Here is an 18105-nt window from a genome sequence, read left to right as displayed (position 1 = left end):
GCAGGAAGGCTGCCCACTGTCAGTGCAGGCAGGGGGGAAGGAGAGTAGCTCCACTGAATGATAACCCAGTTCAGATGGGTAACTTGGAAAGTTCACCTGTGTGGGTTTGGATACCATCAGGGTAGGTGAGAGCTGTGCTAATGCCCTGGCAGTGCCAGCAGACAGGAATAGCTGCTCCTATTGTGCCCTAACTCCTCAGACAGCCGTGCCGCTGACCTGGCTTTGGACACGTGTTCACTCACAGAGGGTTTTTTTCCATGTCTGCTTCCCTCTCATTCTGTGCTCCACTGAATGTTTCTGTCTCCAGATTCGCATCATATTGTTCAGGAAAAAATAGATGCTGGGTGGGGAGGGGCAAGGCAGCCATTGATGTGGGCTGGCATGGCAGAGTTTTCGTCATTTAGCACAGCAGTTAATTCACCCGGACAATGAATGTTGATGTGCTAGAGGAGGCCTGGTTCATCTGGGACATGCATGGCCCTGGAGGAAAGGCACCACAATTCTTTTCTCAGGGAAGCTGCTCTGAAAATAAACCACAAGAGTGCATCTAAAGTCAGCATGGGAGCAAGCTCAGCCGTGGAAACAGTCTGGAGTCATCTGTTACTTGTAATAGTTCTGTAATTTATCCTATTTTTTTTTCAACTATTCTTAAAGCTTCTTCATTAAAACCTTCCCTTTTGAATTCTTGATGATTTATCTTCCCATGAAGGGAGGCCACCGTACTGCAAGAGGCCTTCAGCACAAATGGGATAACAAGGTGGTTCCTTCTGCACCATCCCTTGATTTTGAGGATGTTTTCTTTCTGCTCTGTTCTTGCAAGCTTTCCTTCTTCACTTTCAGTCAGATATACAACCTGCGCTCTACCTCCCACTGGAATGTCCCCTAATCATCAGGCCTGTATTTTCCTAGGCATAACAGCTGTCACCAGCAACTCAGGCTGCAGCATCTTGGATTTCCATTTTCACACCTTGAGTGTCCTCGTCCTCTTCCTCCAGAGGAGGTGCTGCCTTAGGTACTCCAAAACATGCCTAGAAGAACCTCTCTATCCACCAGCCAAGATGGGCAGATAGAGAGACTAGTCTTGGAGGCTAACCCGAGTTGAGCTCCCCACATTTCAGTATCGGTGCTGTCAGGTTTCCTTGCTTTAGTCATCCTTCCATACCACCACATCAGCAATTTCCCCAGGACCTCTGTAAATATTTTCTTAACATAATTTTACACCATTTCAAAGAAGTTTATCATCTTTTAGCCTTTTGTAGGACAAGTGTTCAGGCGGTTCAATTAAACTCCCCTTTATTTTCACTCTGAACTAAAGACAAAACCCATGTCAGCTACACCCTTCTGCCCAGCCACACAGCACCATCATTCTCTGGACTTTCACTCTGATTCACATTTGGGTGCATTTTGAGGTACATAGGCAAGTCATGCAAAGCAGAAAATGCCATGACAGCTCTGAACTTCCAATCTCAGCCGTCTCTGGAACACCACATAGCATGTGAAAGCCTGATCCTGTTTTACGTTGCATAATCAGGTATGTTTCCACAGCAACAAGGCAGCCCATTGCCCACAGTGAGTGCAGCACCAGCCTATTTGGCAGACTTCTATAAACTGACAGACCTGTTTGCTTCTCCCCAGCAGTGCTTCAAGTACAAATCTGCCAGAAGGTATCATCAAAAAAAGAAGTCTGATCTTCAATTAATGCTCTGGGATACAGCTGAAACTTTTCAAAGATGTTTTTGTAAAAAAAAACCAAAAAACAAACAACAAACTAAACTAAACCAAAACTAAAACTAAAAGAAAACCAAATCCAGACAGTTCATCTTTTCCTTTCCTGAAAACAAGCAATCACAGCCTCACTTTTGTCCCTGGAAAGGTGATGGAACAGCTTATTCTGGATGTCATCTCCAAGCAAGTGTAAGAAAAGAAGGTTATCGGGAACAGTCAACATAGGTTTCCCAAGGAGGATTCATGCTTGACTAATCAGGTAGCCGTTATGATGTCATCACTGGCTGGGTAGATGAGGGAAGAGCACTGCATGTGGTCTAACTTGACTTCAGTAAGGCTTTTGTCACTGTCCCATAAATCCTCATAGGTAAGATCAAGAAGTGTGGGATAAATGAGTGGATGGTGAGGTGGATTGAGAACTGGCTGACTCACAGAGTTCAGAGGGTTGTGATCAGTGGTGCAGTGTCTAGTTGGAGGCCTGTAGCTAGTGGTGTTCCCCAGCAGCAAGTACTGGGTCAGGTCTTGTTCGGCATCTTCATCAATGACCTGGAAGAAGGGATAGAATATACCCTCAGTAGTTTGCTGGTGATACAAAGCTGTGAAGAGTGGCTGACACAACAGAAAGCTCTGCTGCCATTCAGTGAGACCCAGACAGACTGGAGAGATGGGCAGAGAGGAATCTGATGATGTTTGACAAGGGCACATGGAGAGGAAGAATTGCAGGCATCTGTACAGGCTAGAGGCTGACCTGCTGCAAAAGAGCTCTGCAAAGAAGGACCTGGGTGTCCTGGTGGATGACAGGTTGGCCGTGAGCCAGTCAGTGTGCCCTTGTTGCCAAGAAGGCCAATGGGATCCTGGGGTTTGAGGGAGATGATGCTTGCCCTCTACTCTACTCTGATGAGGCCTCATCTGGAGTAGTACCCAGTTCTGGGCTCTCCAGTTCAAGAAAGACAAGGAACTTTGAGAGATAGTCCAGTGGAAGGCCACGAAGATGATGAGGGGCCTGGAGCAACTCGCTTGTGAGGAAAGGCTGAGACACATGGGACAGTACAGCCTGGAGAAGAATGGGCTGAGGTATGTTGCCAATGCTTATCGATATCTAAAGGGAGGTTGTCAAGTAGGTGGGGCCACGTTCTTTCCCGTGATGTTTTTTTCTGTGCTGTTCTTGTTCTGTCACTGCGCCCAGCGAAAGAACAAAAGGAAACAGGCACAAACTGCAATGTCATAAATTCCATATGAACAAGAGGAAAAACTTTACTTTGATATTTTACTTTGATGGTGACACAGCACTGGAATAGGCTGCCCAGATTTTCCCTGTTTCTTATGTGCCCTCCATCCCCAAGAAAACAGAAACAATATATTTACCACCAAAATAACTGGTCCAGCAATAATTGCTGAACTGCTTCAAATAAAACCTAATTGGCATGTTAATTGAACTTTGGAAGTTAGGGTCAGAATTCAAATCTTCAGTGACCTCACCATGTAACTTTTATTTATGCTAGCCTTCAAGCATCTCTCAATTGCAGAATTCCTGTGGTGAAGGGTGTTTTTTTTTTTGCCTTTGGATAAGAAACTTAGAAGTGGCAGCACAAAGTGGTTCACGAAAGCTTATAAGTATTTGGAGTGCATGCAGGCAGCAGATCACAGTGACAAAGTTTTGCATTTTACCATGTGGGCTCCAAATAAATAGCTGAAAATTGCTCTAACCTTAGGTTTAAATATCAGTTGACCGATGATGGGATGCAGATCTTTCCAGAGAAGCTGCAACTCGATAGTTGTTTTATTCAGCACTACCCAATCCCTACAACACCGTTGGGTTTTTGTTTTGGTTTGGTGGGGTCTTTTTTGGAATTGTATGCTTCTATAGAAGCTGATTACATTACACAGCCTGAAAGTCCAAAAGCAGAGCTGGAAGAAGGAGCATGGCAGAGACTGGGGATGTCCTCTCAACAAACACAGCTCAGCTTCGTTGCCGCTGGATAATTTGTTGTTGTAGGTTGGCTTGAATTTAAGACAGTAATGTTTCAGAAACACTAGGAAAAGCAAGCCAGCTGCAGAGAGGATATCGTTACAAATTGAGACACATGTTGTACAGGAACACCATTCTTTTCAAATACCAAAATTGTGTCTGGGGAAGTAAAGCTATGCAAATGAGTCAGAGACAGAACCTCATTCTGTAATGTGCCGAGAGCCTTCAGCTTTCATTAGAAGCTCCAAGAGCTAAGTGTGTACACTGCTTCAAAGGATCGAGCCCAGACATTTAATTAACTGTAATTGTCATGGAAGAAGAGAATGTGGAATATGTGAGGGTTTTGTAAAATGCTGGAGTTTGATTCATATCTCTCACGAGATGGTCACATGTACTTCCAAACACAGTCCCTGGTCCCAGGAGTGAAATGCATCTTCTTATCTAAAAAGTATGGACAAGGTAAGGTTAAGGCTCAGGTAAGACTGAGCTGTGAGGCCTTGACTGATGGAGGCATCCAGCAGTGTACTGAACTTCCCTGGTTTGCTGTAGGAAACCTAAAGATTAGACAGGAAGGGACTCAGGAGGTAATCTGGAAACACAAAAAAAAAAAAGCTTCAGAAAATCTTGCTTGATTTCCTCCTGATATCTTACATAAACAGCTTTGCTTCTGCTTTGCTGATTCTCCCATAGACTTTTGAACAGGAATTCTCTTTTTCTTCACCTCTGTCATTCACTGCTTGATTATGTCCAGCTCTTTGCAACCACCACCTTCAAAAGTGTTTTGCTCCTTCCTGACCCACGTTCAGGTATTGCTCATAACACTGAGAAACAGTTTTCAAGCTCCTCACAACTCTCCAGAGTTCACCACTCAGCTCGGAAGTTGGCCATGGTTGTCTCAGGGTCAAGCTTCACAAAGGCATTGGAGTGCTTAACTCTTTATCAGATTTCAGTGGCAATGAGGCACGTGTTGTCTAACACCTTGTCCTCTGAATTGTAAAAGGTAATAGTTGGCTCTGATTATGTTTTTACAAGGATGGCTGTCTGCTTAACTCTGATCTTTGTTGTTGTACACTCTGTATTTAACCATGAGCTGTGCTTTTCTCCCCATAAATTTTATGTGCACCACTGGCTTTGGTAGTTCAACAGAATGAGAACTCACTGATGGAGAGCCTGAGCTTCTCCCTACACCTATTACACACTTCATATTTTTGAATGTAGCCAAATCTGCAGCCACAACATAAGGACATAAAACTATTAGAGAATATTCACGGGAGGGCTATGAAGATGGTGAAGGATCTAGAACACAAGGTGCATGAGGAGCAGCTGAGGTCCCTGGGTTTGCTCAGCCCAGAGCAGAGTAGCCAAGGGGAGCCCCCATGGTGGCTGCAGCTCCTCACAGGGAGCGGAGGGGCAGTGCTGAGCTCTGCTCTGTGTGACAGCGACAGGGCCAGACAGAGTGGCATGGAGCTGCGGCAGGGGAGGGGCAGCTTGGGTGGCTGAAGATGTGGCCTTGTGTTTTATTTGCCAAGAATTCTAGATACTGACTACTTTCTGCAAAAGACCAGGTGTAGCTATTTTCTAAACTGAGTTCAGGAATCAGCTTTTCTATTTAAAACATATGCCCTGGGAGGTTTTATGGAAAATCAGGAGGAACCCATCAGAAACTAGCACTTGTTGAAAGGATTTCAAGGCATGTACACTGATCTACAGCAGTGTACCACAAACATACTATTTACTGCCACTGAGATGGAAGCTATCGCTCCCACATCCCGGCAGCAAGATGTGGGAGCTGAAAGCGGCTCTGCAAGTATGTCATTTTATACTTCAACATTTTGAGAACCCTTTCCTTTTTCCTGTTTCTTTCTTTCTTTTCTCCTCTTCCTTCTTTCTTTCTTTCTTTCTTTCTTTCTTTCTTTCTTTCTTTCTTTCTTTCTTTCTTTCTTTCTTTCTTTCTTTCTTTCTTTCTTTCTTTCTTTCTTTCTTTCTTTCTTTCTTCCTTCCTTCCTTCCTTCCTTCCTTCCTTCCTTCCTTCCTTCCTTCCTTCCTTCCTTCCTTCCTTCCTTCCTTCCTTCCTTCCTTCCTTCCTTCCTTCCTTCCTTCCTTCCTTCCTTTCTTTCCTTCTTTCCTTCTTCTTTCCTTCTTTCCTTCTTTCTTTCTTTTCTTTCTTTCTTTCTTTCTTTCTTTCTTTCTTTCTTTCTTTCTTTCTTTCTTTCTTTCTTTCTTTCTTTCTTTCTTTCTTTCTTTCTTTCTTTCTTTCTTTCTTTCTTTCTTTCTTTCTTTCTTTCTTTCTTTTCTTTCTCTCTCTCTCTCTCTCTCTCTCTCTCTTTCTCCCTCTTTCCTTCTTTCTTTCTCTCTCCCTCTCTCTCCTTCCCTTCCTCCCTTCCTCCCTCCTTTTCTCCCTTTCCTCTTTTCTTTTGAGAAACTCTTTTTTCTGACTCCATACCTAAAAAGCTACTCAGGCAATTTTTAAATGTAAGATCACACTGCTTGATCCAGGCAGCTCTCAAGGGCAAAACATCAGTTCCAAGCAAATGTGTTTAAGGATATGTGGTGTTAACAGTCTCTCCTCTCACCCTTAGAATAAATGGAAATATTCTGTAGGCTCATAAGAAGCCAGATGAAGGAAAAATTCTGAACCAGAAGAGTAGGTGTTAAGTGTATGAGTTCAATTACTTAACTGATTTAAATTAGTTTAACACCAGTAGAACTATATCCAGTTAAAATTAGCTAAAGCTCTGGCCCATAATAGCTTGTCAACAAAGATGACTGGCATAAAAATGTGTGCAAATATACAAAATCTGTTTTAAAGCATACCTTTAAGGTCAAATTCTAGCCTGGTCAGAGCAACAAGAGCAGGGTATGATGCTGGTAGATAGATGCTACAATGATGGGTGAGCTATACAAATTCTTAAAGCAGAAAGGGAGGTTAATAGTTATGGCTCTTGCCTCAGGAATCCTGATCAGAGAAGGAAATCTTGTTCTGGACCATTACAGGCATGGGAATTCACAATGGAATATATATAACTTCTAGTTTAAACTGGAGTATTCTGCTCATTGTACACTTTTATGACTACAATGTAAGGATGACTACAATATATGAAATAGACAGCTGGAAGTTTGGGCTTATAACTCATCAGATGCTTACCCCAAGACATATGAGTTGGTTCAAGTAGTTGGCCACACTCCTACTATCTCTATTACTTCTGGGAGAAATGCTGTTTATACAAGCAGAAAAGCTCCTTCCTTTCTTTACCCCTCTGCCTCCAACTTAGGACAAGTAATAAACATACACACATGCACATACACAGAAGCTAGATGTGAGTTTAGCCTGTGCTGTTTCATTTTCCATTCAGTTTACCAGTACTATTATGTTAAAGTCAAGCAGACTTCGGAGTTTTCAGTTCAGTTTTCCTTAGGAAATCATATCCTACACCAGAACTGTGGGGTTAAGGCTGAACCCGCCTGCACGTAGAGAATGCAGGCAGGCAACACTAATTTAGAAACTACTGTTGCTCAAACTCAAGAAAACTGCACTTAACAGTCTTCCTTGCCTCAGTGCTCTGTCATAGTGGGACTCTGGCACTGAGACATCTTTTACCACTTCTTTGAATTGCATCAAACTAGAACAGCTTGACAGTTCACATCCTGATTCAGAGACTAAACTTAACATCGAGGATTATGTTGCTGATTAGCACTTTCAATAATCAAGTAATTGGTACGTTAAATAATCTGGAGTTTGGCAACTTGCCTGAAAAGGTCACGCTTACATTGATTCCTTTATAGAGGGTCCATGTTGCCATCGCTTGAATTCAATCTGTCTGTCCAGAATTCTAGCGTAAAAATATTTGGCTAATTTCCTTCATTTCATACAATTTGATGGGAAATAAAATCCAGGAAAAGCTGCACACTATGGCAATGTGTTCAGACTTTCCTGCTGGAGGAGGGGATCAAGAGAGAAAAAGACAACTCTCTGGACATTTTCTTCTCTCAGGTCAGTGTGACCAGTGCAATGAAAAATGCTAAGGGCCCCAGTCAGCAAAATTAATAGTGCAGAACCTAATCTTTTTGGTTTATTAGAATTTTTGTCCAGATGGGAGGCTCTGGTGTTTGATATTCCCCACAGCCACGTTGCTGACAGAGCAGGCTTTTCTCTCCATCCTTCTCAAGGCCTGCGCAGAGAAGCCATGGGAGTGGTGGAGGTCCAGGCTGTGGCGTAAGCTTGAAGCGATACTGTGCCCAACATTTGTCCCCCGCTGTGTGGACACAGAAGCTCTGAGTCCAGCACAGCCCTTGCAGACAGGCTTCTTGAAGGCCAGAAATACGTAATATAGAAAAATAGGTCCCACGCCCCCACTGGACTCATTGTTACCAGCACTAGTGAAAGGAGGGCTCTGCATGAAATCGAAGAGTCCTCACCTCAAATCAATCATCAGGCGTCCTCACCTCAAATCAATCATCAGGCCTACACAAATCACTTGTGCTTGCCTTGAGAGACTCAAAACCCACCCGCATTTCACCGGAATGAGATGGTTATCAAACTGTTTATTTCTGCAGCACATTTGGGGTATCCTCTTTCCCTTGAAACACACGAAGATCCTGGTTTCACGTGTCTGCATAGAGGCTACTTCTTTTCTTTTTTTGTGAAGAAAGGAGGGACAAGCACAGCTTGACTAATAGCCACTGCTGTGCTATGCCGAGCTGTTGCATGAAGTAGCAGTGGCATGACAGACAACTAGGCTGGGCTTTGTCTCCCTTAAATCCCAGTGTGTGTGGGGATGTCGAGGTCTGCGCCAGTCACCCTCAGTTTCCTTCACAGCAGAGAGTAATAGGTGCTCCTAGGGCACAATTCATCTCAGCTGTCTTCACTGTTGATTCAGGATGAGCTCAACTGTCTCTCTGAAGCGCCTCTTTCTCTAGTCTGGCTTAAAAGAGGGTTCAGACAATGAGATCAGCTGTGTCTTCATTACTGATGTCTACACAGGGTCAGATTGGGTTTGCCTGGCAAACCGAGAACCTTCCTGTAAGAAAGTCTTTATGCTGAGACAAAGGACTGTGTAAAACTGGGTGAAGCTCCCGCTGTCAAACACCACCCTCGATGTCATGCATTATCATGTCAACAGGTAAGAGTACACAGCTCAGTGAAGACAGAACTCTCCCTGAGTTTAAAGGCTCTGAATGACACTAAAGCCATCCCATTGCTGAGACCTCAGAGAAGTGGCATTAATGAGTGGTCCAGGCAAGCTATGCACACATGGAAGTCGGTGCATGCTAAGAAACAGCCTGTAAGAATACAGCATCAGCACACAAGTGCACAAGTCTTTTAGCACTGGATTGAAATAAAGCGCAGTGATGGGGAGGTGGATTGAGGTGGGAGGAGTTGTGTTAACCATGGCTGTCTTAAAACTAAATAAAAGGGACTCAGTCAAACGGTGGGCTTCTCACTTGATCCAGTCCCCACCCCTCAGTAAAAGCATACGTACATTTGTGCAGAAACAAGTTTTCAAGCTCCAAAGGTGGGACACTGTGCTATACAAAAAAGATCCTGCTGCTTAAATAACCAAATAATGGAATATACAGACATACAGTCCATCCAAACCGGGGAGAGTTTAGGGAAATCCCCACTGGCAGTGCTTAGGAGAGTGTAAAAGTTTAAAATATTCATTTGAGTATATATTGATTATTATTGCGTATATTGATTATTAGCCCAAGAAAGTTACAGGTATTTGCTGTTCTTACAAACGTGTCTTTTAAATGTGTCAGCACATGCCTGGAGCAAAGAACAACAGTTCTGTTCCACCAAGACAATAAATGAATGCTGCATGTGATCAAAGGAGGTAACATTTCGGCACAGCAGCCAGAATAGAGAATGCGACAGTAACAAATACAAGGCAGTCCTGGCTACACTGTGATATCTTTGATGGTGCGATGAGCCTGCACTGGTGGAGCAGGGAGATACTGCAATGCCTCAGTTCCCACAGCAGGCACAATCTATGACTGTAGATGCCAAGCTGCTCAAGGTAATGTTCATACTGCACTGCCGCAGTCGCTATTTGTGCTACCAGGGACACAGATTTACTGGAGGCTACAGAATATTCCATGGATTATAATGAAATCTGGCATCTCACCAAGACACATCCAGCAAAACATCACTATTTTGCTGCTGAACAGATTTCTACTAACACCCACCATTTTCCCTTTTCCTGAAAGAAATTCTCCATAACCGTGAATCTAAACAAATGCAATTACATTTGTTTCTTGCTTACAAGTTTGGAGCAATAGTCACATATTAAACTAACAGTTTTATAAAGGTGCTGTTTTATCAGAGGGATCTGTAAGTTGGGAATAAGGAGTGAAGAGTGGGGGAGGATTCTGCCTCTCTCGCAGAAACCTTGGCCAAGCAACAGCTGTTGGTAGACTTACCCAAACTGCTGCCTCGTTTTGCAGCTCTCCCATTGACCACAACCTATAGCAAATGCTGAGGGAAATCTCAACTGCCAAAGACAAGTGTCTCAGTTAAGAGAGCAAAGCCCCACGGCAAGACCCACAGCTGCATGCTACCTATTGAGTGCCCCTTCAGCTAAGCCACAGAAGGCAGATCCAACAGCAGGTAGTCCCCAAGTGCCAGCACCTGAGGAAGGAGGGTTCAGCAAGGGAGACTGGAGAGCATCCTGGCTGGAAGTGAGACTACGGTCAGTAGGCAGGCCAAAACAAGATGGCTGGAGATGACCATTTGGTAAGTCAACTGGATCCAAGCTAACTGTAAGCAGCTGGGTAATCCTGCTGTATGCTGTGCTGCAGGGCAATTTCAATCATCATCATGAAGGCTTGAGTTGCTGGGTAACTCAGCTGGAATAAGTAAGCAGATTAATGGCCCAGACCTAAGCCATATCCTAGGCAGAAAACCACTGAATTTGACATACACAACACACAGCCAGCACCATCACAAAATGTTCTGTGAGCAAAAGTGTAATGAGGCTACTGACGGATGGAGTACTGACAAGAACAAATGCAGCGCAACACAAAGAACAATATTTAAACATAAATACCAATACTTTTCTTCAAGCGCTGATAAATTGGAATCTGTGTCTTTCTGTTTCAGAAAGGCCACATCCACATTTGACCTCACACCTGCAAATAACCGTTCCACTCACACAGAAGGCAGTAGTGATTACACAAACCTTTACTTATTCTGATTTCGAATTCGGAGACACCTCCTTTTCAATGGTGGCTCCAGATCCTCTGGCCCTGTGCTGAGGATTGGCGTTGACATAATACACGGTGCGATAGCAGTCTTTTCTGCTGGTTTTGGCACAGGCTGGATCACGCAACCTGTCTTGGGCAGCATCCGCAAAGCATACGCATGGTCCTCGTCTGCCGGATTATTGAGGTTGGGGTCCTGCTTGTCTCCTCCAGCAAGGGGCTCTTCCCCAGCCTTCTTGCCAGTGTCTCCCTCCAGGTGGCAATTCGATGCACAGTTATTCTCCTTCACAGACTCCAGCTCACTCACCGCCAGCTCCTCTGGGGGCTGCAGCTTTTTCGGATCCTGGGGTGGCTCCGGGTTCTTGGAACCCTCTGTGCTCTTTGTGCCATTTACAATGACATTGCACACGGCTGCTCCGGCTTCCAGTCCCGGTGTGCCAGAGGCCAAGGAAACAGGGCAGCAGTGGGCTGCGTCACCACATGGTAATGTCTTTGAGTCAATTGGGCTGCAATTGTCCCTGCAGTCGCTGCAGTTCCTTTTGTCTGAGCTACCAAAAGCCAAATTTACAACACTGTTAGGCTCACGCTCGACTTTCACTTGGGCATGTAGAGCCCTGTGGATAACATTGTGCAGCCTAGACCGGTGGCCTACCGTTAGGTCTATCACACCATCCTGCGGACCCTGTAGCACACTGGGGAAACCAAATTTACTGTTCACAGGACTACTAGGTCTGACAGTCAAGTCAACAACTTCATTTTTACTGTGCTCCTGAAGCACTTGAGCTTGATTTAGGGACTGGCCTGAGCAGCTCGGAGAGGAGTCGGAGGGTTTGGACGATCCTTGTTTTGACTCTCGAGGGGAAGAAGAGCTATTGGGTGGCTTTGCTCCAGGCGTCTCGCTGGAGTTACTCGGAATGAAGTTTTCACCGTTGCTGGAGAAACCGCTGGGGGGTTTGGAATCGTTGATGTGAGGGATAGGGATGGGGATGGGAATGGGGACGGGCAAAGGGACAATGACAGGATATGGCACTAGTAGAGTCGGGGGTGGCACCAGCGGGGCAAGGGATGGCAGCCCAAAGTTCATCATCTGTGGCATAGGCATAGGACCATTTGGCATCATGCTGACGGGGGGAAAGGGAAGACTGGGCAAAGGGGCTCCAGGAGGAGGGGGTGGCAGCAAGCCTGGAGGGTTCCCAGGCATGGTCGGTGTCGTGGGGGGGTGGATGTGAGGGGAAAGCATTGGCCTGTGCATGGGGCTGGAGGTGGGACCCATATTTCTGGGGCCACCTGGTGGTGGACCGATTCCAGGGATCATCGGATTTGACAGAGGGCTGTTAGGATTTGAGGCATGGTGAGGCGGCCCACGAATAAATGGCGGACGGATTTGCTGCATTATTTGCTGTTCCATGAATATGGGCAGCGGAACTGGCCCACGGTTTGTCATCACCATGGGAGGACTGCGAGGTGGGACGCCGATTGGAGGCACAATGCTAGCAGGTGGCTGGACAGAAACCGGCGGAATATTTGGATTCTCACTGATGGGAATAGGTTTGGGAACTGGCGTGGGGATTTTAGTGACAGAGCAGTTGGCAGTGTCAGACGGAGAGGCAGTGGTAGAGGCTGATGGTCCAGGACCTTGAATTTGGCCAGCTGCAGACGCTGGGGATGGGGCTTTTCTCCGAGCATCTGCTAGCGGTATATTCCAAGAATCTGGAGTCAGCAGCTGTACTCCAGTGCCTTCTGCTTTATTTTCGACTGGAGGATGTAATGTACTGCACAGTCCAGCTGGAAGATTGGCCTGTGTCTCTTTGTAGAAAATGTCCATTTTGTACTGATTGAGACATTTTGCACTGCAGAACTGAAGCCTTCTTTCCCCGTCCCCAAAATCCAGATACTCTTTTGTGTGTCTTATGTGCTTACACCAGTCACATACCTACAACACAGTAATAAAATCAAATCAGGTAAGAAAAGCAATCTTCTCTTCATAGTGTTATTTTAAAAGTCATTTTTCAGTTGCTTTCTAAATGCATTATTTTTATAGCATTAAAAAAAAAAAAGTTATGTTTGTGAAAACTAACATTTTTTCACCCAAAATGTTGGAGAATGGAATACTGCTTCCTTTACTGGCTACTACGGTCTCAATTCTGTCTTATGCAGTACGTCACATATTTTATAGCCATGCCACAGCGAAGAATCCTCAGCTGGCATAAATTGTTATAACACACATATGTATACATAAAAAAACCCATATGAACATGGCTGTGATTACTCCTCCATGGTAAACTAAACATGCTGTTACCATCTCCAATGCAATACGAGACGGTAAATAAGACAAGAGGGAAAGGACACTGAAAGCCACTGGAAATGAATGCAAACCATTGCCACTACATCATAAACTGTAATATTTTATACTTCAGAAATGGTATCAAATAGTAAGGTGGAAAGGGTGTGGTATTTTAAAGTGGCATCACAAAGCAAGAGCATCATTCATCCCCTGCCCATTATTCCAGATAGTAACTTGGAAATGGTCAGGAAAACCTGTGGGATATTCAAGTTAGTCCTAACTCACGATGTTCCTGAGCTGTTTGCCCCCTTTTGCATAACGGTCACTTTGGGTAAACCTTCTTGGCAATAAGGCCACAGTTTGCACTGCGGGCTTTTTTCTTTTTCTTTTCTTTTTTCAATTCACCTCCTTTCCATTTGATCCCTTTCCGTGTTACTACTGGTGTGGTAAAGCCATAGTCAATTTTTTTTTTCCTAAAGTGAGGCTGCAGAACTAATGAAGCTGCGAAAGGTTTTCTCAGTTGCAAACCACCAGGCACCAAAGTTCAAAAAATAGTCATTCCAGGCTTCAGAATCCATTACTTCAGAGAAATTATTGTGATTTCATTAACACATTAATTTTGCAACACCAACAGCTCTCACAGATGGTGAAGACATGATCTACAATTCAAATATGACTCTTGTTTGCACAAATGCCTTTCCTTCATATGGCATTTTAAACAAGAATTAATATGAGTAATCTTGCCATAGCTATAAACAGATAAACAGATGTCAGAATTTTCAGTGCCTTACTTTTTTGACAGAATTTTACACACACAGTAAAAAAAAAAAAAAAGCCTTCTTGTCATTTACATTAGCTCTCAAAATACTCCACCGGCAGAGATCCGTGGTGCTTCCTATCCGCACACTGAGCCTATGACCATGTCAGAATACACTGGGGTATCATTTGCTCTGCCTTTTCCAAACAGGCAGTTTGAGCCCGCTTTGAATGACTGCATCCTTTGTATGAAAAAAAAAAAAAGGGAATATGATTGTGAAAAGTCTGCATTAAAAGGATAATTAATTTTAATAACGACTGGCCATATAAACAATTCAAAACAACATATGTCGGGCATCTGATTACCCATCTCATTTAACTCTCAGCTTTCTCGTAATATAAACAGTGGTGACATTCTTGAGTTTTCAGTAATATATCTTATATATATACGTACATACATACACACATGCACACAAGCCCCCAGCACACTATCAGAATGCCGATTTTGGCTCTGCAACATTTGGGTTTCCTGGTCTAGTTGCTGTTTGATTCCTTCCCTGCCTCCATACCCCATTCACACCCACACTCCTTTTCTCTAGCAGGAAGATTTTATCCCAAGTTTTAAATCAAACTAAATAATTACTGGAGAAACAGCAATGAAGCCATTGCTGAAGCACAGCAATGCTGGGCCCAGGTTGGGGACAAGGATGCAGCACAATGGGAGATAAACCATAGGGAGTCTAGTTCCACGCTGCTTCTGCAGCCTTCCTGTGGGCATGTTCCCCCCACGATGACCCACACAAGGAAGAATGTCCCTCTGTGTGTTACAAATGAGGCTTTACGTGGCTTTGCAAGGCGCCATCTCTCCCTCGGCTCCAGCACTGGGGCTTTGCAACCCCTTGCCGCAAACACGTGGCCATGGGCACTGAACCATCCTGGGTATTTGGCACTGGATGGTCTGTGCCACCCGCTTGGCAAATCAACACCATCCCATCCCAGGATGAGCAGATGGAAACACCTTGTAATTGACCTCCTGAATTTTTTTGGCTTGCCACAGCCATCCAAGCAGACAAAAGAGGAATTTGTGAGTCTATGCCGTGAGTTAATAAAGTGCTGTTTGCCTCGGTGATGCTGCTGGATTTACCTTAAAGCCATTTTTGATGCAAAACTCACTCCTACAGTAAAAAATACTATCTATTTTGCACATATGGAATCAGGACATAAAGCACTCTGCTGCTTTTGCAGGGCATGCTCCTACCACACTGGCTGTGCAGAAAGACAGGGGTCCTCCAGGCAGGCTGGGATAGGATGAAGTCCACCCTGACACACTACCCATCAAAGCAGTGCCTGTTTGCAGGGGAGAGGACTAGAGACCAGTCCTGAGGGCAGCTGCTGAATGGGATGGAGCAGGATCCAGGGGCAGCTACCTCTCTGCCCTACTCATAGAACAGAAGCATAGAATCACTAAGGTTGGAAAAAACCACTAAGATCATCTAGTCTAACCATCAGCCTATCCCCACTACGCCATATCACTCTAATAGCGGTCTGGGACCTGCAGCCAAGGCCTTGCCTTCCCTCAGGAAAAAGAAAGGAAACCAATTCTCAACTTGTACTCCTGGCGCCAAAGAAGCACCTGAGAAATATGAGGGAAGATACAGCCCTCTTACCACCCTAGGAAGAGCCTCCATTGGTGCCTTCAATTCAAACAGGCCAAAAGAAAAATCCAGCAAAAGCAAAAGCAAACTCAAATCACTTGTGGCATTTCTCCTAATCATTTAATTTTATTAGTTAGCAGTTGATCAATTCACTGAAATACTTTCCTGTTTTATTGCTGCATTGATTTGTTTATCCCAAGTGGACCCCTATGTCACTTGCAGCTAAACAAATATTTTCTCTTCTTGGGTAAAACATTTAGAAATCCTGCTTAGAAATTCTCGACTGATTTCTCCTGTTTTCAGTAATTCACCAAGGTACAAGAAACTCTGAAGTCTGCCTGCCTCCCTCATGCATTGATCACAGACCATTCTGTGTATTTTATCACTAGATTCAATCAATGAAAGCCACAGAAATTAAAGGCAATAACTATGTTCCTCTGAACATCCTGGACGGACCGAATATCTCATAATTATCTCCTTGATTTTATGCAGCATCCCAAAGCGTTGAAGTTAACATCAGTGAGAGATGTGTATCTGCCACGTCTATGTGTTTCATCACTTCTGTTTCTATTTATCTATATAGGCAGTCACTCTACGTGGCTTATTTAAGACACGAGTATAAGATGTGCATGCTGTATGCAGGTGACAGGACACCTTAGAATAGCACACTAAGATGCAGAAAAACAGTCCCTACGATGAGGAGGAAATTACTGGTGGAGAAAAAAATGTCACTTAAGAATTAATGAATCGAGTCTCTCTTACAGGATTGATCATTTAAGATGAGGTCAATGAATTTATGATACAAATGGCTGTATCACTGGAGGTAATAAAATGGAGCAATATCATTCATTTTACATCTAACTAATGACATGCTCAGAGTAATTACAGACTTCTCCTAAAAGCCTACGCTGATTAGTTCAGATGTGATAGGTGAAATATATATCATTCAGTTCAATACAATAACATTTTATCTATAAAATACACAGAAAATGTCTTCTTTTTTTAAGTGCTCGCATCCCATATAGAGCATCATCTGTCTTTGTAAGCAGCTCACATCCTCTCTACTCACCTATTCCTTTTGCTTCCTTTTTCTGCCTTACCTTTCCTGTTCACTGTAAAATACCAAGGGGAGCTAAGCTGGTGTAGAGGGGCTGTGAGTGTGGAGCCATTTGGCAATGCTCCCCTACAGCAGGGTTAGCCAGGAGACTTCATGTGTGGGGCCACAGCTACCAGGTCTGACCCAGTGCCTAGGGAAACTATGGAAACACCTCTCTTTATTACACTCAGCTGGCTTTGGGGCTATGCTTAACACCTGGGACCAGTGAGAGCTTGGTCACTGGCCACCATGGGAATGGACATGTGGATAAGAGATTTCCAGAAGAACTGCAAAAGTTAACATACGAGATCCAGGGGAAGAAAATACACGCTGCGATTATGAATTTCAGACCTTTTCTAACATACATAAAGTGACCATTTTGTACATTCCTATGCAAAAGAAGGCGAAATCCTCAGCACTGTGACTGACCAGGGATATAGGGCAGTAAAGATATCAGAGAGAAAGGGTCTGGGTTCGCAAGGTGCTAACGGATCCCCTACACATTCCTTGGGGAATACTCACAGCACCATCACTGGGCAAGCGCACTGCACACCACGAATGTCAGAGCACAAAACCTGAATGACAGAAAGATCGGTAATGAGATAAGGGTCTATCTCATTCAGCTGTAACACAACAACCCTCGAGAAGATTAAATTTACCTAACTGGGGCATGTCCAATGCTAAACAACAGAATGAACATTTCCTTTAGTACATTTAATGTATTTATATTTTAGTGGCGGGTTGCCAGTGTGCTACTTATGAGCTCAATGACTTGATATCATTCATCCGCTTTCCTGTGAAACACACGGCAATCTACACCACAGCACTACTCAGAAGACACCGCATCAGCAGAAACATGACTCGGTCCCGATACGGGAACACCAAGAAAGCCAGGCCTGAGCGATCATGTGTCATTCGGATTCCTCTCACACAAAGACGGGAATAAAAGCCATTCCTGTTGGCATCTGTATCTTTCATTTGATAGAGGTGTCCGACACAGAGCTTGGGCTTGGCCATGAGGTGACCCTGCAGGCACAACACGGACATCCTGCAGCCTGAAAAGAGCTGTGCCTGGGCCTTCAAGCATGGGATAATTAATGCTTTTACCAGCTGTCAAACACAGGCACCAAGTTCATCCATTAGTGCCATCTACCAACAACCTCTGAATGACAGTCCGGTAGCAGACTCTATTTTACTCTATTTTATGTTTGTTAAAACATATTTTCAGCAGGGGCTCAGGGTTTTGAAGTCTGCCAAAGACTAGGTGAAGCAGCAATCCATATACTACTACGAAGTAGCTTGAAATGCACATTGAGGTTTCTAGCAAACACCCAGATTAGTCATACCAGTACTTACACAGCTCAGCTTCACTTCCCCGCACCTAGATCACCCAGTCTCAGGCATAGCCTGCAGTGTAGAC

At 44.3% G+C, this 18105-nt stretch overlaps 1 protein-coding gene across 2 annotated transcripts in view; it reads right to left on the bottom strand.

The window, feature by feature from the left end:
- The window catches only part of SOBP (sine oculis binding protein homolog), a 107736-nt gene that overhangs the window by 3116 nt on the left and 86515 nt on the right, over positions 1 to 18105 (bottom strand). For both annotated transcript variants that reach the window (XM_072332929.1, XM_072332928.1), the window contains one exon: positions 10873 to 12827. In XM_072332929.1, the coding sequence (XP_072189030.1) occupies positions 10875 to 12827 (1953 nt within the window). In that variant the 3' untranslated portion in view covers positions 10873 to 10874. The remainder of the gene's footprint in view (positions 1 to 10872; positions 12828 to 18105) is intronic.

This window comes from Excalfactoria chinensis, chromosome 3 (genome assembly GCF_039878825.1).
Source record: "Excalfactoria chinensis isolate bCotChi1 chromosome 3, bCotChi1.hap2, whole genome shotgun sequence".
Taxonomy (NCBI): Eukaryota; Metazoa; Chordata; class Aves; order Galliformes; family Phasianidae; genus Excalfactoria; species Excalfactoria chinensis.
Note: the sequence above shows the minus strand (reverse complement) of the source record. Positions and strands in the feature narration are given on the sequence as shown.